Source organism: Podarcis filfolensis (assembly GCF_964270895.1).
Source record: "Podarcis filfolensis genome assembly, chromosome: 5".
Lineage (NCBI taxonomy): Eukaryota > Metazoa > Chordata > Lepidosauria > Squamata > Lacertidae > Podarcis > Podarcis filfolensis.
The window spans coordinates 93418892-93440134 of NC_139608.1; the positions used below are offsets into that span (position 1 = coordinate 93418892).

Consider the following 21243-nt stretch of genomic DNA (forward strand, 5'->3'; position numbering starts at 1 on the left):
GCCTCGTTAGTTTGGGTGGAAGAAGTTTAGCCTGTTGAAATCAAGGAGGCTTCAAGGTGCTTTACTTTGCATAGACTATGTCATTAAATCTGCAAGGTGCCATAAGATGTTGTACTTGTGCTTTCAGAGCAGAACAAAAACCGGGGTGAAGAGCAGAGGGGCAGGGGATGGCAGCAGCACACTTAATGCATATTCAGACCCATTAAAGTCAAAGTTATTGTTTTTATACACTGTGGGCTGAGCAGTGGGGGACAGAAAGAGGCTGCAGCCTCGGGAATGCTTTGTCGGAAGTTTGTCCCCATGACACATTTCCTGAGCTGCAACCTCTTTAAACCTTCCTACTGATTTCGGCTGTGATGTCTGTTGCTTTTTTGTCTATGTTCACAAGTCAATATGTCCCCGTTGACTTAAATGGAAGTAGATAAAAATGATACAAGGGAACTGATGTTCTTTTCAAACGAAAAAAACAAATACTTAAAAGCCAAATAAACATGAATAGCTCATGCACAGAATCAGTTTCATCCCAGCATTCAAAAATCCGGGTTTCCACCTGGAATTTAACTGGACCAGACCAAACCAATGCTGGACCCCCAATTTTGGAATGGAATGGAAAGATTTCATTCTCCTCCTCTGTATTCCTTGGTTCTGAATACCAATTTGCACAGCTCATATTAGAACTATTGTGAATTGAGCATCTTGGCCCACGAAGTTATTCTCTGCTTGGAATATAAAATGAGACTCTGTTAATGCATGGAAAACCTTCCACGGATCAGATGATTAAAACCATCTGTAATTTATCTGCATGCCCAAAAATTATTTAATATTAATTTTAAACTATTTTTTTGGTCTCAATTTAAACTTTTCATGCAGGAATCTTTTCCCCAACGTGGGGCTTGAACCCCCGAGATTAAGAGTCCTGTGCTCTATTACTATTTCCTGTTAGATGTGCTGCTGAAGCTTTTTGCTGCTGTAATTGAGGATTTTTATGAACTGCTTGTTTTTTTATCATGTTTTGTTTTGTTTTACTTGCACTTATGCTCTTTAAAATGTCCTAAGTCACTTTGAGATGTTTCCTATGTAACAAGTGATGATGATGATGATGATTCAGAGGAAGAGATTTCAGAGGGAATAAATTGAGGATTAGACGGGGAACCTTAGAGCAAGAAGGTCCTTTGTGCTTGGGCTTCTCCTTTCATTCTTTGCCCTGTGCTGCCCAAGCTATGTTGTTGTTTAGTCGTTTAGTCGTATCTGACTCTTCGTGACCCCATGGACCAGAGCACGCCAGGCACTCCTGTCTTCCACTGCCTCCCGCATTTTGTTCAAACTCATGCTGGTAGCTTTGAGAACACTGTCCAACCATCTTGTCCTCTGTTGTCCCCTTCTCCTTGTGCCCTCCATCTTTCCCAACATCAGGGTCTTTTCCAGGGAGTCTTCTCTTCTCATGAGGTGGCCAAAGTACTGAAGCCTCAGCTTCAGGATCTGTCCTTCCAGTGAACACTCAGGGCTGATTTCCTTCAGAATGGATAGGTTTGATCTTCTTGCAGTCCATAGGACTGCACCATAATTCAAAAGCATCAGTTCTTTGGCAATCAGCCTTCTTTATGGTCTTCTTGATGGACCCTGATGTTGGGAAAGATGGAGGGCACAAGGAGAAGGGGATGACAGAGGACGAGATAGTTGGACATTGTTCTCGAAGCTACCAGCATGAGTTTGACCAAACTGCGGGAGGCACTCAAAAATAATATTTTGTTGAAATCCTTACAGCAGCTCTGTAAGGTCATTATTATAGCCCCATATTGCAGAAAGAGGCTGAAGCAGAGAGAGAGAGAGAGAGAGAGAGAGAGAGAGAGAGGGGGGGGGGGGTTTGAAGCAAAGATGCCTGGATTAACAGCTCATCCTCCTTGCCACTACACCAAACCATCTCATTGCATACCACAAGGAGATAATGCAAGGAAATAAGAAGAGTAGGATCAGACCACTCCCTTCTTCTGTGGTTTTCAGCAGCTGATATCCTGAAGCATTATTATCTTTGGCTGCGGAGGCAGAGCACAGGCAACATGGCTAGCAGCCATTGGTACCTTTCTCCTCCATGAAGTTGTCCAATCCTCTTTTAAAGTGGCCAGCACTGCCTGCTGTGGCAGCGAGTGCCATAGTTTAACCAGGCCCTGCATTAAAAGTACCTTCTTTTATCAGTCCTCAACCCAACAACGTTCAGCTTCATTGAAAGCCCACAAGTGTTATGGTAGAGAAAAACTTTTCTCTATTCCTTCTCTCTGTGCCATGTACTTCTATCATGTCACCTCCTGTTGCCTTTTCTTTAAACTGGCTGACTGCAACCTTTCCTCCTTGGAGAGTCGCTCCATCTGCTTGATCATTTTAGTGGCCCCTTTCTGAACCGTTCCCAACTCCACAATACCCTCTTTGAGGCGAGGTGACCAGAACTGTACACAGTTTTTCCCCCAATGCCCCAACAGCTTAAATTATCCTGGAATGAAAGATGAAATTAGGGCTGAGGATGTGTGTGATATGAGTCCCTCTTCCACCCCAACCAAACTATCCCAGAGCAGTAGACCCCCTTCTCCACCCTCTCCTCCACTCAAGTTTGGAGCTAGATGAGCAGTCCTATAACTGGGCAGTTAATGTTCAGAAATATCACAGCAGGATACTATAGAGGGGTGGGTTTTTTTGTCTTGTTTCTCTGCCCCCTTTTGGGCCTCCAACCTATCCATTTCTAATGCACAGTGCTTTTTTTCTGGGCGGATGCAGGGGTACGCATACCCCTAAACATTTTGTGAATCCAGGTTTGGCCTCATTGAGGGACAGTATTTCAATATGAATAGGAAAATGAGAGTACCCCTAAACATTTTTTAATGGAACGAAAGCACTGCTCATACATACCAGAAAACAGGTCCTCTTGCTAGTTCCCAATTCCTGCCACAAGGCTTGGGTGAAAACCAGTTTCTTTCTAAATCAAAATAAAACCTAACTTACACTGGGAAACACCCCAGAAGCATCATCACCTGCAAGGATGAGGCTGAAATAGACCAGCCAGATGCTATAGATAGAAGCATGTGAATGCCCTGAATACATTAATGAATTTTTTCAGGGGAGATTAGACTTCAGTACAGAGAATACACATCCCATGCAGATGTTTTGCTGTGATTTGTCAATGGCGTTGCAATTTAATCCACTGCACAGGAAACAGAAGAGCCTTTCAACTGGGGTCTCCCTCTGGGAGCTTACACAGAAACATTATCTCCTTTCCCCATTCCCAGTAATTTGGATTCATGAAAATAGGGACTGATTGAGCAGGCTCTAAGAACAGACTTTCCATGTCTATGCTGTGCCCGTATTTCCTTCAGATATTCTCCCTCAATCCCACGGGTTTTTAATCAACATTCCAGAGATCATTTGCAATTCCCAGAAAGCTTATCAAGCTTTCCTCAATGTGAGGATCCATAATGACAGACAAGCTTCCATTGTCAACTGAGACCGCTGTTTCCTCAAGAGTGTGCAGGACAGAGAAGTTACGGTGTGAGATGTAATCCAGTGGGAGCAGTCAAGTACAACATTCCTTGTTTTGCTAGAGTGGACATGCAGGGGAATGTTTGGTCCAGCCAGTTGAAACTTCCTGTTCCTCCTGGCATGGAGCATCCTTCCTTGCATGTGACTAGTGGGTGGGCGTGACCTTTCCAGACCTGGTAAAAGGCCAAGTCACGCAGCCACTTATCTCTCTTCTCTCTTCCTTTCCGTCCTGCAAACTTCCTGTACTGCTGAAACTGAGCTTGCAACCAGCTTTCTGCTGCGTAAGAAGGGGAACAGACACGGGTGGCGCTGTGGGTTAAACCACAGAGCCTAGGGCTTGCCGATCAGAAGGTCGGCGGTTGGAATCTCCGCAACGGGGTGAGCTCCCGTTGCTCAGTCCCTGCTTCTGCCAACCTAGCAGTTCAAAAGCACGTCAAAGTGCAAGTAGATGAATAGGTACTGCTCCGGCGGGAAGGTAAACAGCCTTTCCATGTGCTGCTCTGGTTCTGCAGAAGCGGCTTAGTCATGCTGGCCACATGACCCAGAAGCTGTACGCCGGCTCCCTCGGCCAGTAAAGCGAGATGAGTGCCACAACCCCAGAGTCGCCCACGACTGGACCTAATGGTCAGGGGTCCCTTTACCTTTTAAGAAGGGGAACGCAGCCTGCTAAGTGAAGGAACGTGCTAGCGCAAGTTAGGGTGGATATTAATAAACAATATATCCTCTCCTGCTACCCTCAACATTCCCACATACAGGACTAGGGCATACTCAAGACCTCATGGTTGTCCTGTGTGAATCAACAGGATACCCTAAAACATACTGCGGGGGGGGGGGGGGGAAGATTGAGCCAATTCCCCTAGTTGTATTCCATATTGTCCTGGCAATCCAGTTCATGCGGGTTCTGCTCCACAGATTTTAGATTATGGACTATTGCCGAGTCTCCTCACACACTGTTTTCTTTTTTAAATGTTCCTCTAAAGCTGCTGTTGTTGATAATTTGAAACCTTCCTGCAGGAGCACCATAGTGATCCTGCAGGAATAAAAAAGCAGAAATTAAAATCTCAGGTTTTAAAATTTTAAAATTGAATGCAGTACAGTGGGACAGGTGATTCAGCTGATGTAAAAGCCCGCCCCCCTCCTAAAGCTGCTGTTTACTTTCCAAATCTTCTTTTTAAGTAGCTTTTATTATGGAAGCATAATTGGGAGAAAAGAAATTACAATGAATCTAAACACTATCATGTTATGAAATAAATTTGTGTCATTAAAAAAATAACCTCATATTTTTGTGTTCTGCAGGAGTTCAGCTGTACAATAGCAGGATTTTTTTTATTTAAAAAGATACCACAGAAAGTTATTCAACATGCAAAGGCACTACAGCAGATGAACAGGCATTCCTCATTACACACCCTCCAACATTTCTCCAATGAAAATATGGACATCCCATTCCATAAAGATAATTTTACTACAGTGGTACCTCAGGTTACAGACGCTTCAGGTTACAGACGCTTCAGGTTAGAGACTCCGCTAACCCAGAAATAGTACCTCGGGTTTAGAACTTTGCTTCAGGATGAGAACAGAAATCGTGCTCCGGCGGCGTGGCGGCAGCGGGAGGCCCCATTAGCTAAAGTGGTGCTTCAGGTTAAGAACAGTTTCAGGTTAATAATGGACCTCCAGAACGAAATAAGTTCTTAACCTGAGGTACCACAGTATTTATACCCCACACATCTTATTGGATCACCCCAGCATGCTGAGCATCTTCCAACATATATAAAAACATAATGAAATATTAAACATTAAAAAACTTCCCTATACAGGATTGCCTTCAGAAGGCTTGGGGGTTGGATAACACCATACCCTCCAACATTTCTCCAATGAAAATCGGGACATGCTAAGGCAAAGTGGGACGTTCCGGATCAAATCAGAAACCAGGATGACTTCTCTAAATCAGGGACGTCCCTGGAAAATAGGGACACTCAGAGGGTCTATCATTAGACTGGGGCTGAAGAGAAACAAGGATTACATCAAAAATTAAGGATTCCCAACTTCGTTTCGCTGAATCGTTTTGTTGATTTCTCAATGTGTTTACTTGGGAGTAAGTCCCACTGAACAGCATGTTTACATTGAAGCAGTACCACTGTTAATTTTTGATTTCCCCTTAGACCTCCCAAAATGATGACATGAGATATCTTTTAAACCTGTAGTTCTGCTTTCTAACTAAGCCCTTTGCGAAGAAACCCCCCCAATCTATCTTTACATGTAATAAAAATGTAAGACTGTAGTCACGCTGCAGTTTGCTTGGCCACAGAAGGAGATGCTGGCAGGGAAGCCCTGGTGATCCACAGCAGGACAGCTAGAATGTGGGAATGTTCAGGGATGCAGGAGAGGATATATTGTCTGATTATATCCTTATCCAACTTGTGTTAACAAGTTCCACAATTTCAGCAGAGTAACATTCCCCTTATTTTAAACTTTGCAACGGATGCGTTTGCTCAGGCTCGCTAAGCCTCTATAATAACTGCTCTGGTATTTCCCCCTTTTCCCCCTCATAAAATATAAGAGACGACACAGTCTTTTACAAAAGTATAAAAAGAGTTTACTCACATTCTGTTCACAATCAGATCCCAGAAGGCAGACTTAGCTTAATGAAGTAACATACACTTGGAATCTATCTCAAAAGAAGACAGTCCCTTTGTCCTCTCTTGGCTGGAAGCCAAGAGGGCATCTTTGGCTCAGTAGATGTTGTTTCTTCAATGCATGTGGTGAAAGAGAGAGAGATGGCTGCCCTGCCCTGTGCTTTTGTCATTACCTGCACAGGTGAGGCCACACCCACCTCCAGTCACACGCAGAGGAAGTCTGTCCCAGCCCAGAAGGAAACAGGAAGTTTAACTGCTGGCTGGACAAACAGTTCAAGAAGGACACTGACAAACTGGAACGTGTCCAGAGGAGGGCAACCAAAATGGTCAAAGGCCTGGAAACGATGCCTTATGAGGAACGGCTAAGGGAGCTGGGCATGTTTAGCCTGGAGAAGAGGAGGTTAAGGGGTGATATGATAGCCATGTTCAAATATATAAAAGGATGTCACATAGAGGAGGGAGAAAGGTTGTTTTCTGCTGCTCCAGAGAAGCGGACACGGAGCAATGGATCCAAACTACAAGAAAGAAGATTCCACCTAAACATTAGGAAGAACTTCCTGACAGTAAGAGCTGTTCGACAGTGGAATTTGCTGCCAAGGAGTGTGGTGGAGTCTCCTTCTTTGGAGGTCTTTAAGCAGAGGCTTGACAACCATATGTCAGGAGTGCTCTGATGGTGTTTCCTGCTTGGCAGGGGGTTGGACTCGATGGCCCTTGTGGTCTCTTCCAACTCTATGATTCTATGATTCCTCCCTATGTGTAAACATGTTCACTCTAGGAATGTTGTACTTGACTGCTCTTGTGTTTCACATCCCACATAGAACAGGCTGCAGCAGCTCCCTCAAGCTCTTTTGGTTCCTCCACTTGCCAGCCAGATTTGCAGGCTGGCTGGTGCTTCTGCTGGCCACCTTCCTCCTTGCCAGCTAGCTTGGTCATCTGCTGTGCTACCTCAGCTTCTGCCCAGAATGAAGAGTCAGCCTGGGAGGAATAGCAGCGCAGGATGGGGGAAGGTGGCCAGAAGTGGCAGCCAACCGGCGTGGCCAAGCCAGTCCTGCAGCTGCCACCGATCCCCCATCCGGTGGCTCCTTCCTGTGCTGTACCCTCTGGCCGAGACCACTTTCTATGACATTGGCTGGGGCAGCAGCATGAGGTGGAAAGGGGGCCTGAGCCTTTTGTGACCCCCCCACTTCTCCTTTGCACCTCTGACATGCAAGGGGGAGAAGTGAGCGAGAGAGATGAGTGGTTGAAATTAGTGTAGGGTAGCGTTTGCAAGAAAAAGAGTTCGGATTTGATATCCCGCTTTATCACTACCCTAAGGAGTCTCAAAGCGGCTAACAATCTCCTTTCTCTTCCTCCCCCACAACAAATACTCTGTGAGGTGAGTGAGGCTGAGAGACTTGAGAGAAGTGTGACTAGCCCAAGGTCACCCAGCAGCTGCATGTAGAGGAGCAGGGAAGCGAACCCGGTTCACCAGATTACGAGTCCACCACTCTTAACCACTCCACCACACTCCCACCTTCCCACTACACCTTCCCACACGCCCCATTTCAACTACTGATTTGGACAGCGGGCAGGAGCAACACCTGTCCACAGTGTGACATCAGAATGCCATGTGATTGATAGGTGGGTTGCCCCACCCACTTGTCATATGTTAGTCCTCAGAGTGGGAGCCAGAAAGGTTTCTCATTGCTGGTCTTGTCGTGGAAGTCTACTCAATATTGATCCAGAGCAGAACTCCAAAGTATAGTTAGCAGATTAAAAACTTAAACACATTGCAGGATTCCCAAAAGATAGACCAGAAGCAATTAATATTTCATCCAGCAGAGCTTTACTTAATTTTTTTTTAAAAAAATTAATTTTTTTTTACCAACAACCAAAACACAAACAGTGAAACCCCCCAGGCGACTGATACATTGGGTATACATAATCAATAATAACATATTCAAATCAACCATATGTACAATTTTATATACGTTAATACTCCTCCATTCACAAGGTTTATTTAACTTTCAGCATTTTAATTGCCCCAAATTATTCAAACCTACCCAAATAATTCAATATCTTCTCAAACCAATCCTCCTCTTTCTCACTGACCTTAAATCCTTTCATTCTGTGTATCTTCACAGTTAGATATTCTAAAATTATAATATTATTCAGTTTTTTCCTCCATTGGTTCACCCCTAGCTCTTCTGCATTTTTCCAATTACTCGCTATAACCTGTCTGGCTGCAGTTACCATCTATTTTACCCATTTACATTCCTCCTTTGTTTTTAACTCGGTGCTACTCAGACTAATAACAACCATTAATTTAGATATTCCCACTTTCCTACCCACAATTCCCGATATTTCTATACCAATCTGTTTCCAAAATTCATTAACTAACGGACAGTCCCACCACATATGACTGTACGTTCCCATCACTCCACATTTCCTCCAACAATTCTTACTTCCAGATTTTGTAATATGATATAAACTTACAGGTGTATAATAACATTTTTGTACCAACTGAAGGCAAATGAGCATAATGGTCACAAATCTAATACATTCATGAATGGCGCTGTCCATAAGAAATCCAGTTGCAGCAGACTTCACTTAAACTTACAATAACTTATAATAAGACTAAACCTTAAAACTACGGTATATACAGAACACCACACCGATAGGAAAAGAGATAGAGAAAGCAAGTGAAACCCAGGGTCCTTCTGGCTTCTTATAGTCAGTATGCCCTTGACAGAAAGAGTTAAGAGAACCAGTTTAAGACAGCTGCAATCAGCTTCTCTGAAGGAATCACCCAAATATCATGAACCTTCTGCTTGTTTCTTTCACACAGAGAAGCTGCCAGAACTCTCTTGAATTAAGTAGAATAGGAAAGATCTCTACACATCAGACCAATACTTTCTGTACTAAGAAATGCAAACTGACAGCTCTAAGGGGTTAGTGTGTGGGGTTGGGGTTGTTTGGCATAGGGTGGGAGAGGGGGTAGGCTGGGCTGGTGAGCAACATGAGCAGGAGTGCAGCTCCTAGTTCTCGTTCAAAAAAAAATAAAGAAACATGAATATCCCCAGCAGTTCTGGTTTAAAAATATGGTTGCATAGAATGGCAGAGATAAAGCTATGTTTCATAGCTCCTGTCTCTGTGGCCAGTTGATGTACCTGCAAGTTTCTCACGCTCCACGGGTGACTCTTGACCCCCCTCCCCTCAAAAGGTAACCTCCAGTTCTCAACAATAAATAATCTACACCGATTATTTTTGCAAGCTTGTAACCATAGATGCCACTAACACTGTATTAAATTGCTGGAAGAAAATTATATCAAAAGGACCACGTTGGCAGGAAATAATCACTAATGTCAACCATTTAACATAATTAATTTTTTTTCTGTCGCAGGGATATTTTGTATCTTTGGGGCAGATTTGAAATATGAGGGCAATGTTTTGCATTAAAGGGAAATGAGTTAATCCTTAGGAAATTGGGAATGATATGGCTTGATGAAGATGCCAGACAGATTGAGTATGAAAATATCGCTGCAGAGTGACCCAGGAGTTTTCTGCAACGGGCTATGGGGTGGGGGCTCTTCCTGCCCCAGAAGATCCTGGCTCAGCAGGTTTTATTATTTCATTTTCTTTATTTGGAACATTTTATCCCCCCTCCCCCACCGTTTGGAGGTGGCCTTCATAATTATGACAACAAAACATACAAAAACAACTTCAAAAAAACAGCAGAGGCAATAGGGAAAATAACAGCAAAAATAGTCATTGCAGCAACAAAGGCAGCACCAAAATGACACCAAACCACAGCACTCTCCACAACAAAATCTTTGCAGGAAAAACTGCACCGGTTGTTTCCACACTAAAGACCTACCCTACAGCATCACAGAGGCAGTTTTTCTTCAATTGGCAGGAAGCAAAATTAAAGCACTTAATTCTACAGAATATCATCCAGCAAGGATGATATTATAGCATCCTTCCATATTGCCTACTTGCAAGTAAGTCCCATTCAGCAAATGTAATTTCTAACATTAACTGAGAGATTGCAGGTTGAGCCCATTTTATTGCTTTACTGCTCAGTGTGATGGGCAGGTGATTAAGTGCCCCTTGTTTAGTCAGGTTCTGTTTTAGATTCCTGGGTTTTAAAATTGCAATACTGTATAGGGAAATAGCGATGGGAGAGGCTGAACCAGAAAGAGGAAGTTTTTGATTCCATAGAATTGTAAAACTGTAGCATTAGAACAGCACCAAATGGTCATCTAGACCAGGGGTACGGTAGGTAACCTAAGGCCCGGGGGCTGGATGTGGCCCAATCGCCTTCTCAATCTGGCCCATGGACGGTCTGGGAATCAGCGTGTTTTTACATGAGTAGTATGTGTCCTTTTATTTAAAATGCATCTCTGGGTTATTTGTGGGGCATAGGAATTCATTGATTTTTTCCCTTCAAAATATAGGCCGGCCCACCACATGGTCTGAGGGATGGGGGACCGGCCCACAGCTGAAAAAGGTTGCTGACCCCTGATCTAGACTAACAATGCAAAAAAAGAAGAAGCTGAGAATGTGTGTTGTCAGCAAGTGGTTGCAAACAAGCAAACAAGCAAGCAAGCAAGCAAGCAAGCAAGCAAGCAAACAAACAAAAAACACCTGTATTCAGTGCCCCAAGTTTTAGCTGGTGCAGATTCTTCTTTTAATTAAGTTTCTAGTCCTTAAGATTATAAAAACAAGTACAAAGGGGGATTTGAAATGTCAGTGACCTTGAAGCCGGTAAAAACATATGCCTAGAAATCAGATGTATGGAAGTGAGAGCTGGACCATAAAGAAGGCTGATCGCCGAAGAATTGATGCTTTTGAATTATGGTGCTGGAGGAGACTCTTGAGAGTCCCATGGACTGCAAGAAGATCCAATCTCTCCATTCTGAAGGAAATCAGCCCTGAATGCTCACTGGAAGGACAGATCGTGAAGCTGAGGCTCCAAGACTTTGGCCACCTCATGAGAAGAGAAGACTCCCTGGAAAAGACCCTGATGTTGGGAAAGATGGAGGGCACAAGGCGAAGGGGACGACAGAGGTCGAGATGGTTGGACAGTGTTCTCGAAGCTACCAGCATGAGTTTGACCAAACTGCGGGAGGCAGTGGAAGACAGGAGTGCCTGGCGTGCTCGGAAACGTACTGGGACCCAATGCAGGTCTTTCAGGTCTGGTGTTATATGGTCTTAGTGGCCACTCCCAGTCACCAGTCTGGCTGCCGCATTCTGGATTAGTTGTAGTTTCCGGGTCACCTTCAAGGGTAGCCCCATGTAGAGCACATTGCAGTTGTCCAAGCGGGAGATAACTAGAGCATGCACCACTGTGGCGAGACCGTCCGCGGGCAGGGAGGGTCTCAGCCTGCGTACCAGATGGTGCTGGTAGACAGCTGCCTTGGATGCAGAAGCTACCAGCATGAGTTTGACCAAACTGAGGGAGGCGGTGGAAGACAGAAGTGCCTGGCGTGCTCTGGTCCAGGGGGTCACGAAGAGTTGGACACGACTCAACGACTAAACAACAACAAAAAATCAGAAGCCTAGAAATCAGAAGCACAGAAGAAAGGAAAGACGAGGAGCAGCAGTGCCCATCTCTGGCAACATTGCACCAGGATCTCAGGACAATCATAGAAAGAAGTATGAGACTCTTAATCTCAAGATTGTGGGTTTGAGCCCCACATGGGGCAAAAGATTCCTGCATTGTAGGGGGTTGGACTAGATGATTCTCATGGTCCCTTCCAACTCCATAAATCTATGATTTGCCACACGGCCATGCCTGTGAGTTATCTGCCACAACCTTGCTGCTGCTTACTGAGTCCACAAGGCAGCTGATTCCATACTCCATGAACAAGCCAAAACATTTAAAGGAACAGTTGACAATGACAACTACCTGAGGTCATTCAGGACCACCTTAGGCAGGTCCAACCAAAGCTCCTTCACTCCTTTCTTCTGAAGAGGAAACAATGGCCATTCTTATTCATACTTCTTTGGTCATTCTCTGTGCATTTGCCATGAACTGCTGCCAGTCTCTGTGCCCATCAGAGGTTACCAACTTTTAGGGCCAGTGGGGGTATTTAAGGGAGCACCTCCAGTGTAGGAGAAGGAGGAAGAAGAGCAGTTTCTTGCCTGTTGAGAATTTTTTCATTAGGGTGTATATACTGAGGTACTGGCATATGACCCTGTTGATGTAAAATCCCTTTAGCCAAAGCCAAACCCAAAAAATCCAGTTCATGAAAGGGGCTATCTATGCCTCTGAGTCTCAGATCTGAGACTGAGATCTTTTGGCTCCTGTTGATCCTGTGTGTGACTAGGCGAGTCCCTGGTCCAAATTTCACCTTCGCTGTAAACGCACCAGGTGGGCTTATCAGCCACAGGTTCCCCAGCCACCTTCTCTCCATCCCCGTCTCGGAGATAAAACACGGACCAACCTTAACCGGAAAAGATTTCTGATGCTGCTGCATGCGCAAGACTTAGAACAGAAGCCCTACCTAAATGCCAAATGGTAGCGGCGTTTGCAGAGATGTCTGGCTTTCCACACGCCTCCATTTCTCTGCTGCTGCTGCTGCAAATGTACTGGCAAAACATCCGTGTGGCTTTCCTGAGATATAATCCTCCCCCCCCCCCCCGCTCTCCACTCGTGCGCTGGATGATGAAAGTAATATCACAAGGGAACAGTAATAATCTCTTGCATTATCCCTGGGAAGCCGCAGCTCCCCCGCCGCCGGCCCCCCTCCCCCGCCGCCGTATTTGCCGAAGCAAAACAACCCCCCGCCGCCTGGTCGCATCTCCGCTGCCTCGGAGTGGCATCCCCGCGCATCCCAACAGGTGCGCAAAGTTGCGCCGGGAGCGCTCCCTCGAGAACTATGGAGAGGACCTGTCCGGAGAGAGGCGCCCCGGGGCTCTCTACCTCGTTGGCTGCGCAGCGCGCCCGGAGGCACTCTCGTTCCACCCGGAGGCAGAGGTCCAGGCGGCGCGCGCGCGCGCGCATCTCCCGCGTCCCGCCCCGAACGCGCAGCAGCGGCTCTTCGTCGTCGGGCCCGGCGCGCCGCGGGGGGCGGGCTTTCGCTTAGCAGGCGGCGGTGGCGGCGGCGTGGGGGGCGCGCGCGCGCGCGCGCATTTGCCGAGGCCGCGGTTGCGCCGGAGAGACGAGCGCCGCCGGGACCCCCGCCTCCTCGTTGCCGCCCGGGAAGAAGGCGAGAGCCTCGCTTGACGTCAGGAGGAGCCGGCGAGCCAGCGAGCTAGAGCCTGCCGCCTTCTCTCCGCGTTTGGCCGCCGCTTGGCGCGCTTCGTGCGCGCCCAAGCAGCAGCAACAGCAGCAGCCGGAGGAGGAGGCGCGCCGCCCCACCGGGAGGTGGCTGCCTCGGACGGGGCGCAGCATGCGGGGCGCCTCCGATGCCTCTTGGTGCCCCCGACGCCGCCCCGGCTGCTCCCCATGGAGATCGCGCTGGTAACGCTGGAGAACGGCGGCGCCACGGCCATCGGCGAAGATGGCCCCGGCGGCGGCCTGAGCCGGGCTGAGCGGCTCCCTTGGCTGCCCGAGTGCGGCGCCAAGGAGGGCTGCCCGGAGCCGGGCGCAGCGCGCGGCTCGCCGCGAGGCCTCCTGCGCCCACCCGACGTGGCCATGCTGGCGGCCGACGAGGAAGGGCCCCCCCGCCCGGGCAGGGCCAGGGCCGCGGCGGGGGCCCCCTCGGCCACTGAGCCGCCGCCGTCTTCGTCAGCTGCGGCTGCTGGGGGCGACGAGGGCGACGAGGGGCCGGAGGCGGAGGCGGAGAGCGAGCGCGCCCTGGGCGGCCAGCAGCGCGTCCTGCTCAACATCTCCGGGCTGCGCTTCGAGACGCAGCTGGGGACCCTCAGCCAGTTCCCGGACACGCTGCTTGGGGACCCCGAGAAGCGCATGCGGTACTTCGACCCGCTGCGCAACGAGTACTTCTTCGACCGCAACCGGCCCAGCTTCGACGGCATCCTCTACTTCTACCAGTCGGGCGGCAAGCTGCGGCGGCCCGTCAACGTCTCCATCGACGTTTTCGCCGACGAGATCCGCTTCTACCAGCTGGGCGACGAGGCCATGGAGCGCTTCCGCGAGGACGAGGGCTTCATCCGCGAGGAGGAGAAGCCGCTCCCGGCTCACGAGTTCCAGCGTCAAGTGTGGCTCATCTTCGAGTACCCGGAAAGCTCCAGCTCTGCGCGGGGCATCGCCATCGTCTCCGTGCTCGTCATCCTCATCTCCATCATCACCTTCTGCCTGGAGACGCTGCCCGAGTTCCGCGACGAGCGGGAGCTGCGCGCGCCCCTGCTCCCGTCGCCCAACGGCACGGCGGAGAGCGCCCCGACGGCGCCCAGCACCCTCAGCGACCCCTTCTTCATCATCGAGACCACGTGCGTCATCTGGTTCACCTTCGAGCTGCTGGTGCGCTTCTTCGCCTGCCCCAGCAAGCCCGAGTTCTCCAGGAACATCATGAACATCATTGACATTGTGGCCATCATCCCCTACTTCATCACGCTGGGGACGGAGCTGGCCCAGGAGCAGCAGAAGAAGGAGCAGCCGCAGGGCAGCAGCAGCAGCAGCAGCAGCAGCAACGGAGGCCAGCAGCAAGCCATGTCCTTGGCCATCCTGAGAGTCATCCGCCTGGTCAGGGTCTTCCGCATCTTCAAGCTCTCCAGGCACTCCAAGGGGCTGCAGATCTTGGGTCAGACTTTGAAAGCCAGCATGAGGGAGCTGGGCCTCCTCATCTTCTTCCTTTTCATCGGCGTGATTCTCTTCTCCAGTGCCGTGTATTTTGCTGAGGCTGATGATCCCGAATCACATTTCTCCAGCATCCCTGATGCCTTCTGGTGGGCCGTGGTCACCATGACCACGGTGGGCTATGGAGATATGAGGCCTGTCACTGTGGGGGGCAAGATTGTGGGGTCCTTGTGTGCTATTGCTGGCGTGCTCACCATTGCCCTGCCTGTCCCGGTTATTGTCTCCAACTTCAACTACTTCTACCACCGAGAAACGGACCATGAGGGAGAGGCCATCCTCAAGGAGGAGTCGAGTACTGCTCAGGGCGGCTCAGCCGGGGACTTGAAGAGACGAACCAGCAAAAACTCTTTGGACAAATCCGTTGTGCACTTGGAAAACGCCGAGGGGGTTAACAATGGGACCGGGTCTGTGGAAAAGGCCAACATCAAAGCTAAAAGCAGCATGGATCTCAGAAAATCTCTCTATGCACTCTGCCTGGACACCAACAGGGAAACAGACTTGTAAGGCAAGGGGAATAGGAAGAAGGTGAAGTTTGCTTGATGGAATTGTTAGAGAAAGCTAAATGGTACTGTCACTTGCTATTCATTTTTGAAATATGGTCGCCGTTCTTAAGAAACCTTCAGGAAAAAGCAAGTTATTTTGTTTCATTTTGGTTTTTAATGTTCTCCCCTTCCCATGAGACTGTCATCTATTTATAAAACCAGCTAAGATTAAGCTAGACACCTCCCATTATCTAGGAGGCTTTCTAAGCTGTTAAGTGCAAATTGATGTTGCTTGCGGATAATTTATTTTACTAAAAAAGAAACAGTTCATTTGTAGCACAGTTCATTTGTCCAAACCCTCTTTTTCCATGGGAAGTAAATGGATTATTTGTTGGTACTGTAGTTTCAAGCTGAAATATTTCTATTTTCTATATGTCTGATTATATTTATAGATGAAAAGAGCACTTTTTCGGTGATGTATGACTTCATAAAATCTCTAGAAACTTTTAGTGAAGTAATATATCCCCCCTTTTAGTACAAAACTGATTTTCTCGTGTGTGAAGTGAATGTGGTATTTTCAGCCTTCTAGCAGAAAAGTATTTTGTTGTCAGAGTTGGGGTTTTGTTCTCTTGTTGAGCCTTAAATTATTAAAAATGCAGATTTTTTTCCTTAATAAATACATATAATACTGTATAATATTTCTGATAATCCAGTGATGTGCTTTTTATCCCAAGAAACAAAAATCTTAAAAGTTTGTTGGTGTTGCTGTTTGGTTGTTTGTCCTTTATAACTGGTGTTTTTTAAGGGTTTTGTTTTGTTTTGTTACTAGAAACTGTTTACTATTAATCAGGTTTGATCCAAGTGCACCACAGATCAAAGGCACTGGACATGACATAAGCAGAGCATGAGAATCAATATGTTCAGGATATTAAGCCTTTTGAATTGGCACTCTAGATTCCAGGTAGTACCATTTAGTGCTTTCACTGTATGGTTGTCTCACTGACAGTATTTCAGGAATGGTTGCTTCTGAAAGTATCGAATGCAGTTATCTAAATAATGCTCTTGTGGCTTCGATTCTGCATGGGACAAGCATGGAGAAATCTACAATGGGCCCATTTCACAAGTTTCCTGCACAGAAGTTCCCGAATGATACATGGCAGGAGTCAAGACTACCTTTATGAAGCACAGAACTCCATTGTTCACCTAGGATAACGCAGCCTGCCGTGAAATCAGCTGAGCCATGTCTTCAGAAAACCATCTTCATCATTTTTGTTGTTGCTGCAGCAAGGAGCCAAGTTATATGAGTTTGTGTCGAACTCCCATTTCATTGTGAATGAAGGTTTCAGTCCTTTACCAATGAACATAGAAGAGGACCGGCAATCAAGGTTAGTTTATATCTAACTCAAAACTATTCATGCTGAATTGCATTTGTTAATGAGTGCTTTAGCTAAGAAAGTGAATCAAGGTAGCTTTAAATCACTCTTGAAAGCTTAGCCCCGAGACTCCTTTGAATTCTGTCATGATTAACATATGGCCTAATCCTTCTTTACATGCCAGAAAGACCTCAGCACACAGAAACCAAGTGCATACAGATAGCTCACCCCATCACGGGGATTTGAACCGCCGACCTTCTGATCGGCAAGCCCAAGAGGCTCAGTGGTTTAGACCACAGCGCCACCCGTTGCTCTGTCCCAGCTCCTGCCAACCTAGCAGTTCGAAAGCATGCCAATGCAAGTACAGCGATACCTTGGTTTACAACCACAATCTGTTCCAGAGGTCTGGTTGTAAACCAAAACAGGTTGTAACTCAAGGCGCACTTTCGCCAATGGGGCCTCCAAAAAATATTTGGTTGTAATAAAAAAGAAAGGGTTGTACAGTGGTACCTCAGGTTAAGTACTTAATTCGTTCCGGAGGTCCGTTCTTAACCTGAAACTGTTCTTAACCTGAAGCACCACTTTAGCTAATGGGGCCTCCTGCTGCTGCCGCACCGCCGGAGCCCGATTTCTGTTCTTATCCTGAAGCAAAGTTGTTAACCTGAAGCACTATTTCTGGGCTAGCGGAGTCTGTAACCTGAAGCGTATGTAACCCGAGGTACCACTGTAATCCAAAAAAGGGGGACACAAAGGGGGTTTGACATGATTGTAATCCAAAATGGTTGTAATCCAAAACGGTTGCCAACCAAGGTACCACTGTAGATAAATAAGTACCACTGTGGCAGGAAAGTAAATGGCGTTTCTGTGCACTCTGGTTTCTGTCATGGTGTTCTGTTGTACCAGAAGCAGTTTAGTTCTGCTGGCCACATGACCCGGAAAGCTGTCTGTGGACAAACGCCGGCTCCTTCGGCCTGAAAGCGAGATGAGCGCCGCAACCCCAGAGTCACCTTTGACTGGACTTAACCGTCCAGGGGTCCTTTACCTTTTACCTTACAGACAGCAGAGCAAAGTGGAAAGACTTTCTTTGGACCCCACCATTTTAAGCTGCCGGTGGGGTGTATCCCCAAGAGACAAAACTCCCAGCTCATTGGAAGATAGCATATCAGGAATGAAGTTTAGCTAAAACCTCCTCTCTAGCATCCTTCTCTACAAGCTTCTCTGCAAACAGGGCTTATTTTTGTGTGGACAATTCAAACACACACCCTACTCACACAACTACTATATTCAGGGCGTGGGATATAGCCCTCAGTTTTGCCAAGGGGTAAGTTGACCCTCACGTTTGTACTCTGGGGTGCTCCCTGACTTCGCTTCAGAGATAAAAGCAACCAATGAACTGGCCAGAACTTTGCAAATAGGAGCAGAATTGCCATTCTACGTGACTTGGTGATTTTTAATAGACTTTTTTTGGTCTTGCAAATGCACCCACAGAGGCCACATTTTGAACATGAAAAGAAGCTTTTAACCTGTGCCTGGAGAGAAGATTCCTGTATGTTTTCCCTAAAAGCAGCTGAGGGGGGGGGGTTTTCATAAGAAAAAACACAAGGGGGAGAGAAGCCCCACTCAGCATCAATGACCCCTCCCTTCAAATTACATTATCACTGCTACATTCTATAAGCCAAAAAACGTCTGAAAATGCAATTCTGTCTCATCTCCGTAAATGTAGCTATCCTTCAGTGTTTATTCCTGCCTGCTCATGCATAAATGCAAATTGATAGTTGCCTAAAGAAGCCAAATCTTGCAAAATTTCCCTGTTTGGTCACTTGAAGGCAACTGCCCCCCCATTAAATATAATAAACTCAGTTAAGTCATTATTTTCTCCCTGCAGGCAAGGGAATAGAGGCACATACATGCTCAAGACTCAAACTAAATTGAGTGGACTTCTTGTTGTGAAAATCAAACCATAGCTGTCAACTTTTCCCTCTTCTTGCGAGGAATCCTATTCGGAATAAGGGAATTTCCCTTAAAAAAAGGGAAACGTTGACAGCTATGAATCAAACCCTTTCTTCTTTGTGATGTTTATTTCCTGTTCTGGTCAGGTTGGAATTGTGCATCCCATGCGGAAAAGCATAATTAAAGTTGCAACATTTTGAATCTGGGGGTTCAGGATATTGAATTACATGCATTTTTTAAAAAACTTGTTAATCCCATATACCTGAAAAAGCTCTTTTGTAATCAGATACAGAAGCCAAAACAAACCTCGGTTCAGTACGTGTGTTTTAAAAGATGTATCTGACGACTCCAAAAAATGTTTTAATATTGGAATTGTGATAAAGATTATTGCTTCTGGTTCAAAACTACAAGGAGGATAAGGATATATTGACAGATATAAGGAGGAGGATGAAAGTCTTAATGTTATTTTCTATGGGATCTTATAGGCAAGAACACATACAAACTCCCTTCCCTTGGATACTGCTGACAGCTGTTCCAAATTCTGGTGCTGATAAGTTTGGGGCTGAAGGCAAGGTTTACATTTTTACTATTGTCTGGGTAATGGGCAGAAATTATAAAGGTGTAGAGATGCAGGAGGGACGCGGGTGGCGCTGTGGGTTAAACCACAGAGCCTAGGACTTGCCGATCAGAAGGTCAGCGGTTCGAATCCCCGCAACGGGGTGAGCTCCTGTTGCTCAGTCCCTGCTCCTGCCAACCTAGCAGTTCGATAGCATGTCAAAGTGCAAGTAGATAAATAGGTACCACTCTGGTGGGAAGGTAAACGGCGTTTCTATGTGCTGCTCTGGTTCACCAGAGGTGGCTGAGTCATGCTGGCCACATGACCCAGAAGCTGTACGCTGGCTCCCTCGGCCAATAAAGCGAGATGAGCGCCGCAACCCCAGAGTCGGTCACAACTGGACCTAATGGTCAGGGGTCCCTTTACCTTTACCTTTAGAGATGCATGAAGCTGGGGAAGCCACTCTGAAGAAGCATTTTTGAGGTGGATCTGGCAGGGATTCCATCCTATCACTGATGGGGAAGGCACCCTGTCCCAATATGGGCCTGTGTGTTTACCACTTAGGCTAACAGTTTATCAAGTTGGAATTGAAAATGAGAAAAATAATCTTTAGGGCAGGGGTAGGCAACCTAAGGCCCGGGGGCCGGATGCGGCCCAATCGTCTTCTTAATCTGGCCTGCGGACGGTCTGGGAATCAGCATGTTTTTACATGAGTAGAATGTGTCCTTTTATTTAAAATGCATCTCTGGGTTATTTGTGGGGCATAGGAATTCATTCATTATTTTTTTCCCAAAATATAGTCTGGCCTACCACATGGTCTGAGGGACAGTGGACCGGCCCACATCTGAAAAAGGTTGCTGACCCCTGCTTTAGGGGATGCTTGGAGCCTCAGAATAGCAGTCTAAAAAATTAAAGGAGCATAGCAAACATATTGAAATGGCAGCTGTTCTATGTTAGACTTTTTAGCTTGTGATTTGAAATGCAAAGGTTCTGTTTCAGGTGAAAGAAGATTCTTGGCTCATGTTTACCTGATGCTATGCATTCATCGTTATGTCCCACTGAGTTTAATGGAGAATATGCTGAACTCAACGTGCATAACATCTTAGAAGACACTGGAAAAGTTAAACTTTGTAGCTGTAACAGTTGCAAATGATGAAATCTGTATTTTTAAACAAAGACCTTGGTTTACATTTTCAATAAAACCTTTTAATTTTATTCTGAGAGTGCTTTTGAATGCAAAATATTTGGTTGGTATTTGGGGCGGGACAGTGAATCCTGACTGCAAAATAAACCTCGGAGCTTTTCCAAACTTGTCAAGCAGAGGGTTTCAGCAATTTCACTGAAAAAGCACATTTCTAACCTGTGAAAACTGATGCTATAAAAATGGTATTGGTCTTAAAAATGCCAAAGCCTTCTGCTAGTTGAGCCAACTGATCTTTGGGGGGGGGGGGTTATTGGATATGCATGCTAAATATAAACTCACTGCTGGCCAAGAAAAGGCCAGTCTTGTTTAATATGAAAAATATTTCCAGAAAGGAAAAAAATTACCTTTAAAATCAGAAGAAGGAGTATCAATAGTCATGAAATAAATAAGAGGATTGACAGTGCTAACCTATACTGGAAGTAAGTCTCAGTGAATTTGGTGTACTTACTTTCAGGTAAGCGTGTATAGAATTGCAGCATAAACATTTTCTTTTAATTGTATGTGTTCAGGAACCTCGATAAAGTCAACGTTATTAATACATAACTATAAAAATGGCTCTGAGAGTCTTTCATTTTGTTTTATATTGTAAATGCTTTGATACTGTAAAATGAATGGTTGACTATCAAGGGCAGCTAGAATTTCTGAACGCTTCCTTAAAGGCCCTCCATATTTCACTCTAGGAGAAAGCAGAGGTCCAATATTACTGGAGATATGAATTAACAACACCTGAATGGTTGACACCAACTTGTCTAAACAGATGCTTCAGCATGCAAGTTG

General features: G+C 46.4%; 1 protein-coding gene across 2 annotated transcripts; it reads left to right on the forward strand.

Moving 5' to 3' along the window:
* The first annotated feature begins 13275 nt into the window (after positions 1-13275).
* On the forward strand, positions 13276-20477 carry KCNA5 (potassium voltage-gated channel subfamily A member 5). 2 transcript variants are annotated; one of them, XM_083615692.1, is made up of 2 exons: positions 13276-16768; positions 20063-20477. In XM_083615692.1, the coding sequence occupies exon 1, from the start codon at positions 13591-13593 to the stop codon at positions 15403-15405; it is 1815 nt and encodes a 604-aa protein (XP_083471818.1). In that variant the 5' UTR covers positions 13276-13590; the 3' UTR covers positions 15406-16768; positions 20063-20477. The 2 variants fall into 2 exon arrangements, with proteins under 2 accessions (XP_083471818.1, XP_083471819.1); XM_083615693.1 differs by having other exon boundaries at positions 20262-20477.
* The last annotated feature ends 766 nt before the right edge of the window (positions 20478-21243 follow it).

Bases quoted from the DNA above. Each gene is read 5' to 3' on its own strand.
- KCNA5 (XM_083615692.1), top strand. From the start codon at position 13,591: ATGGAGATCGCGCTGGTAACGCTGGAGAACGGCGGCGCCACGGCCATC.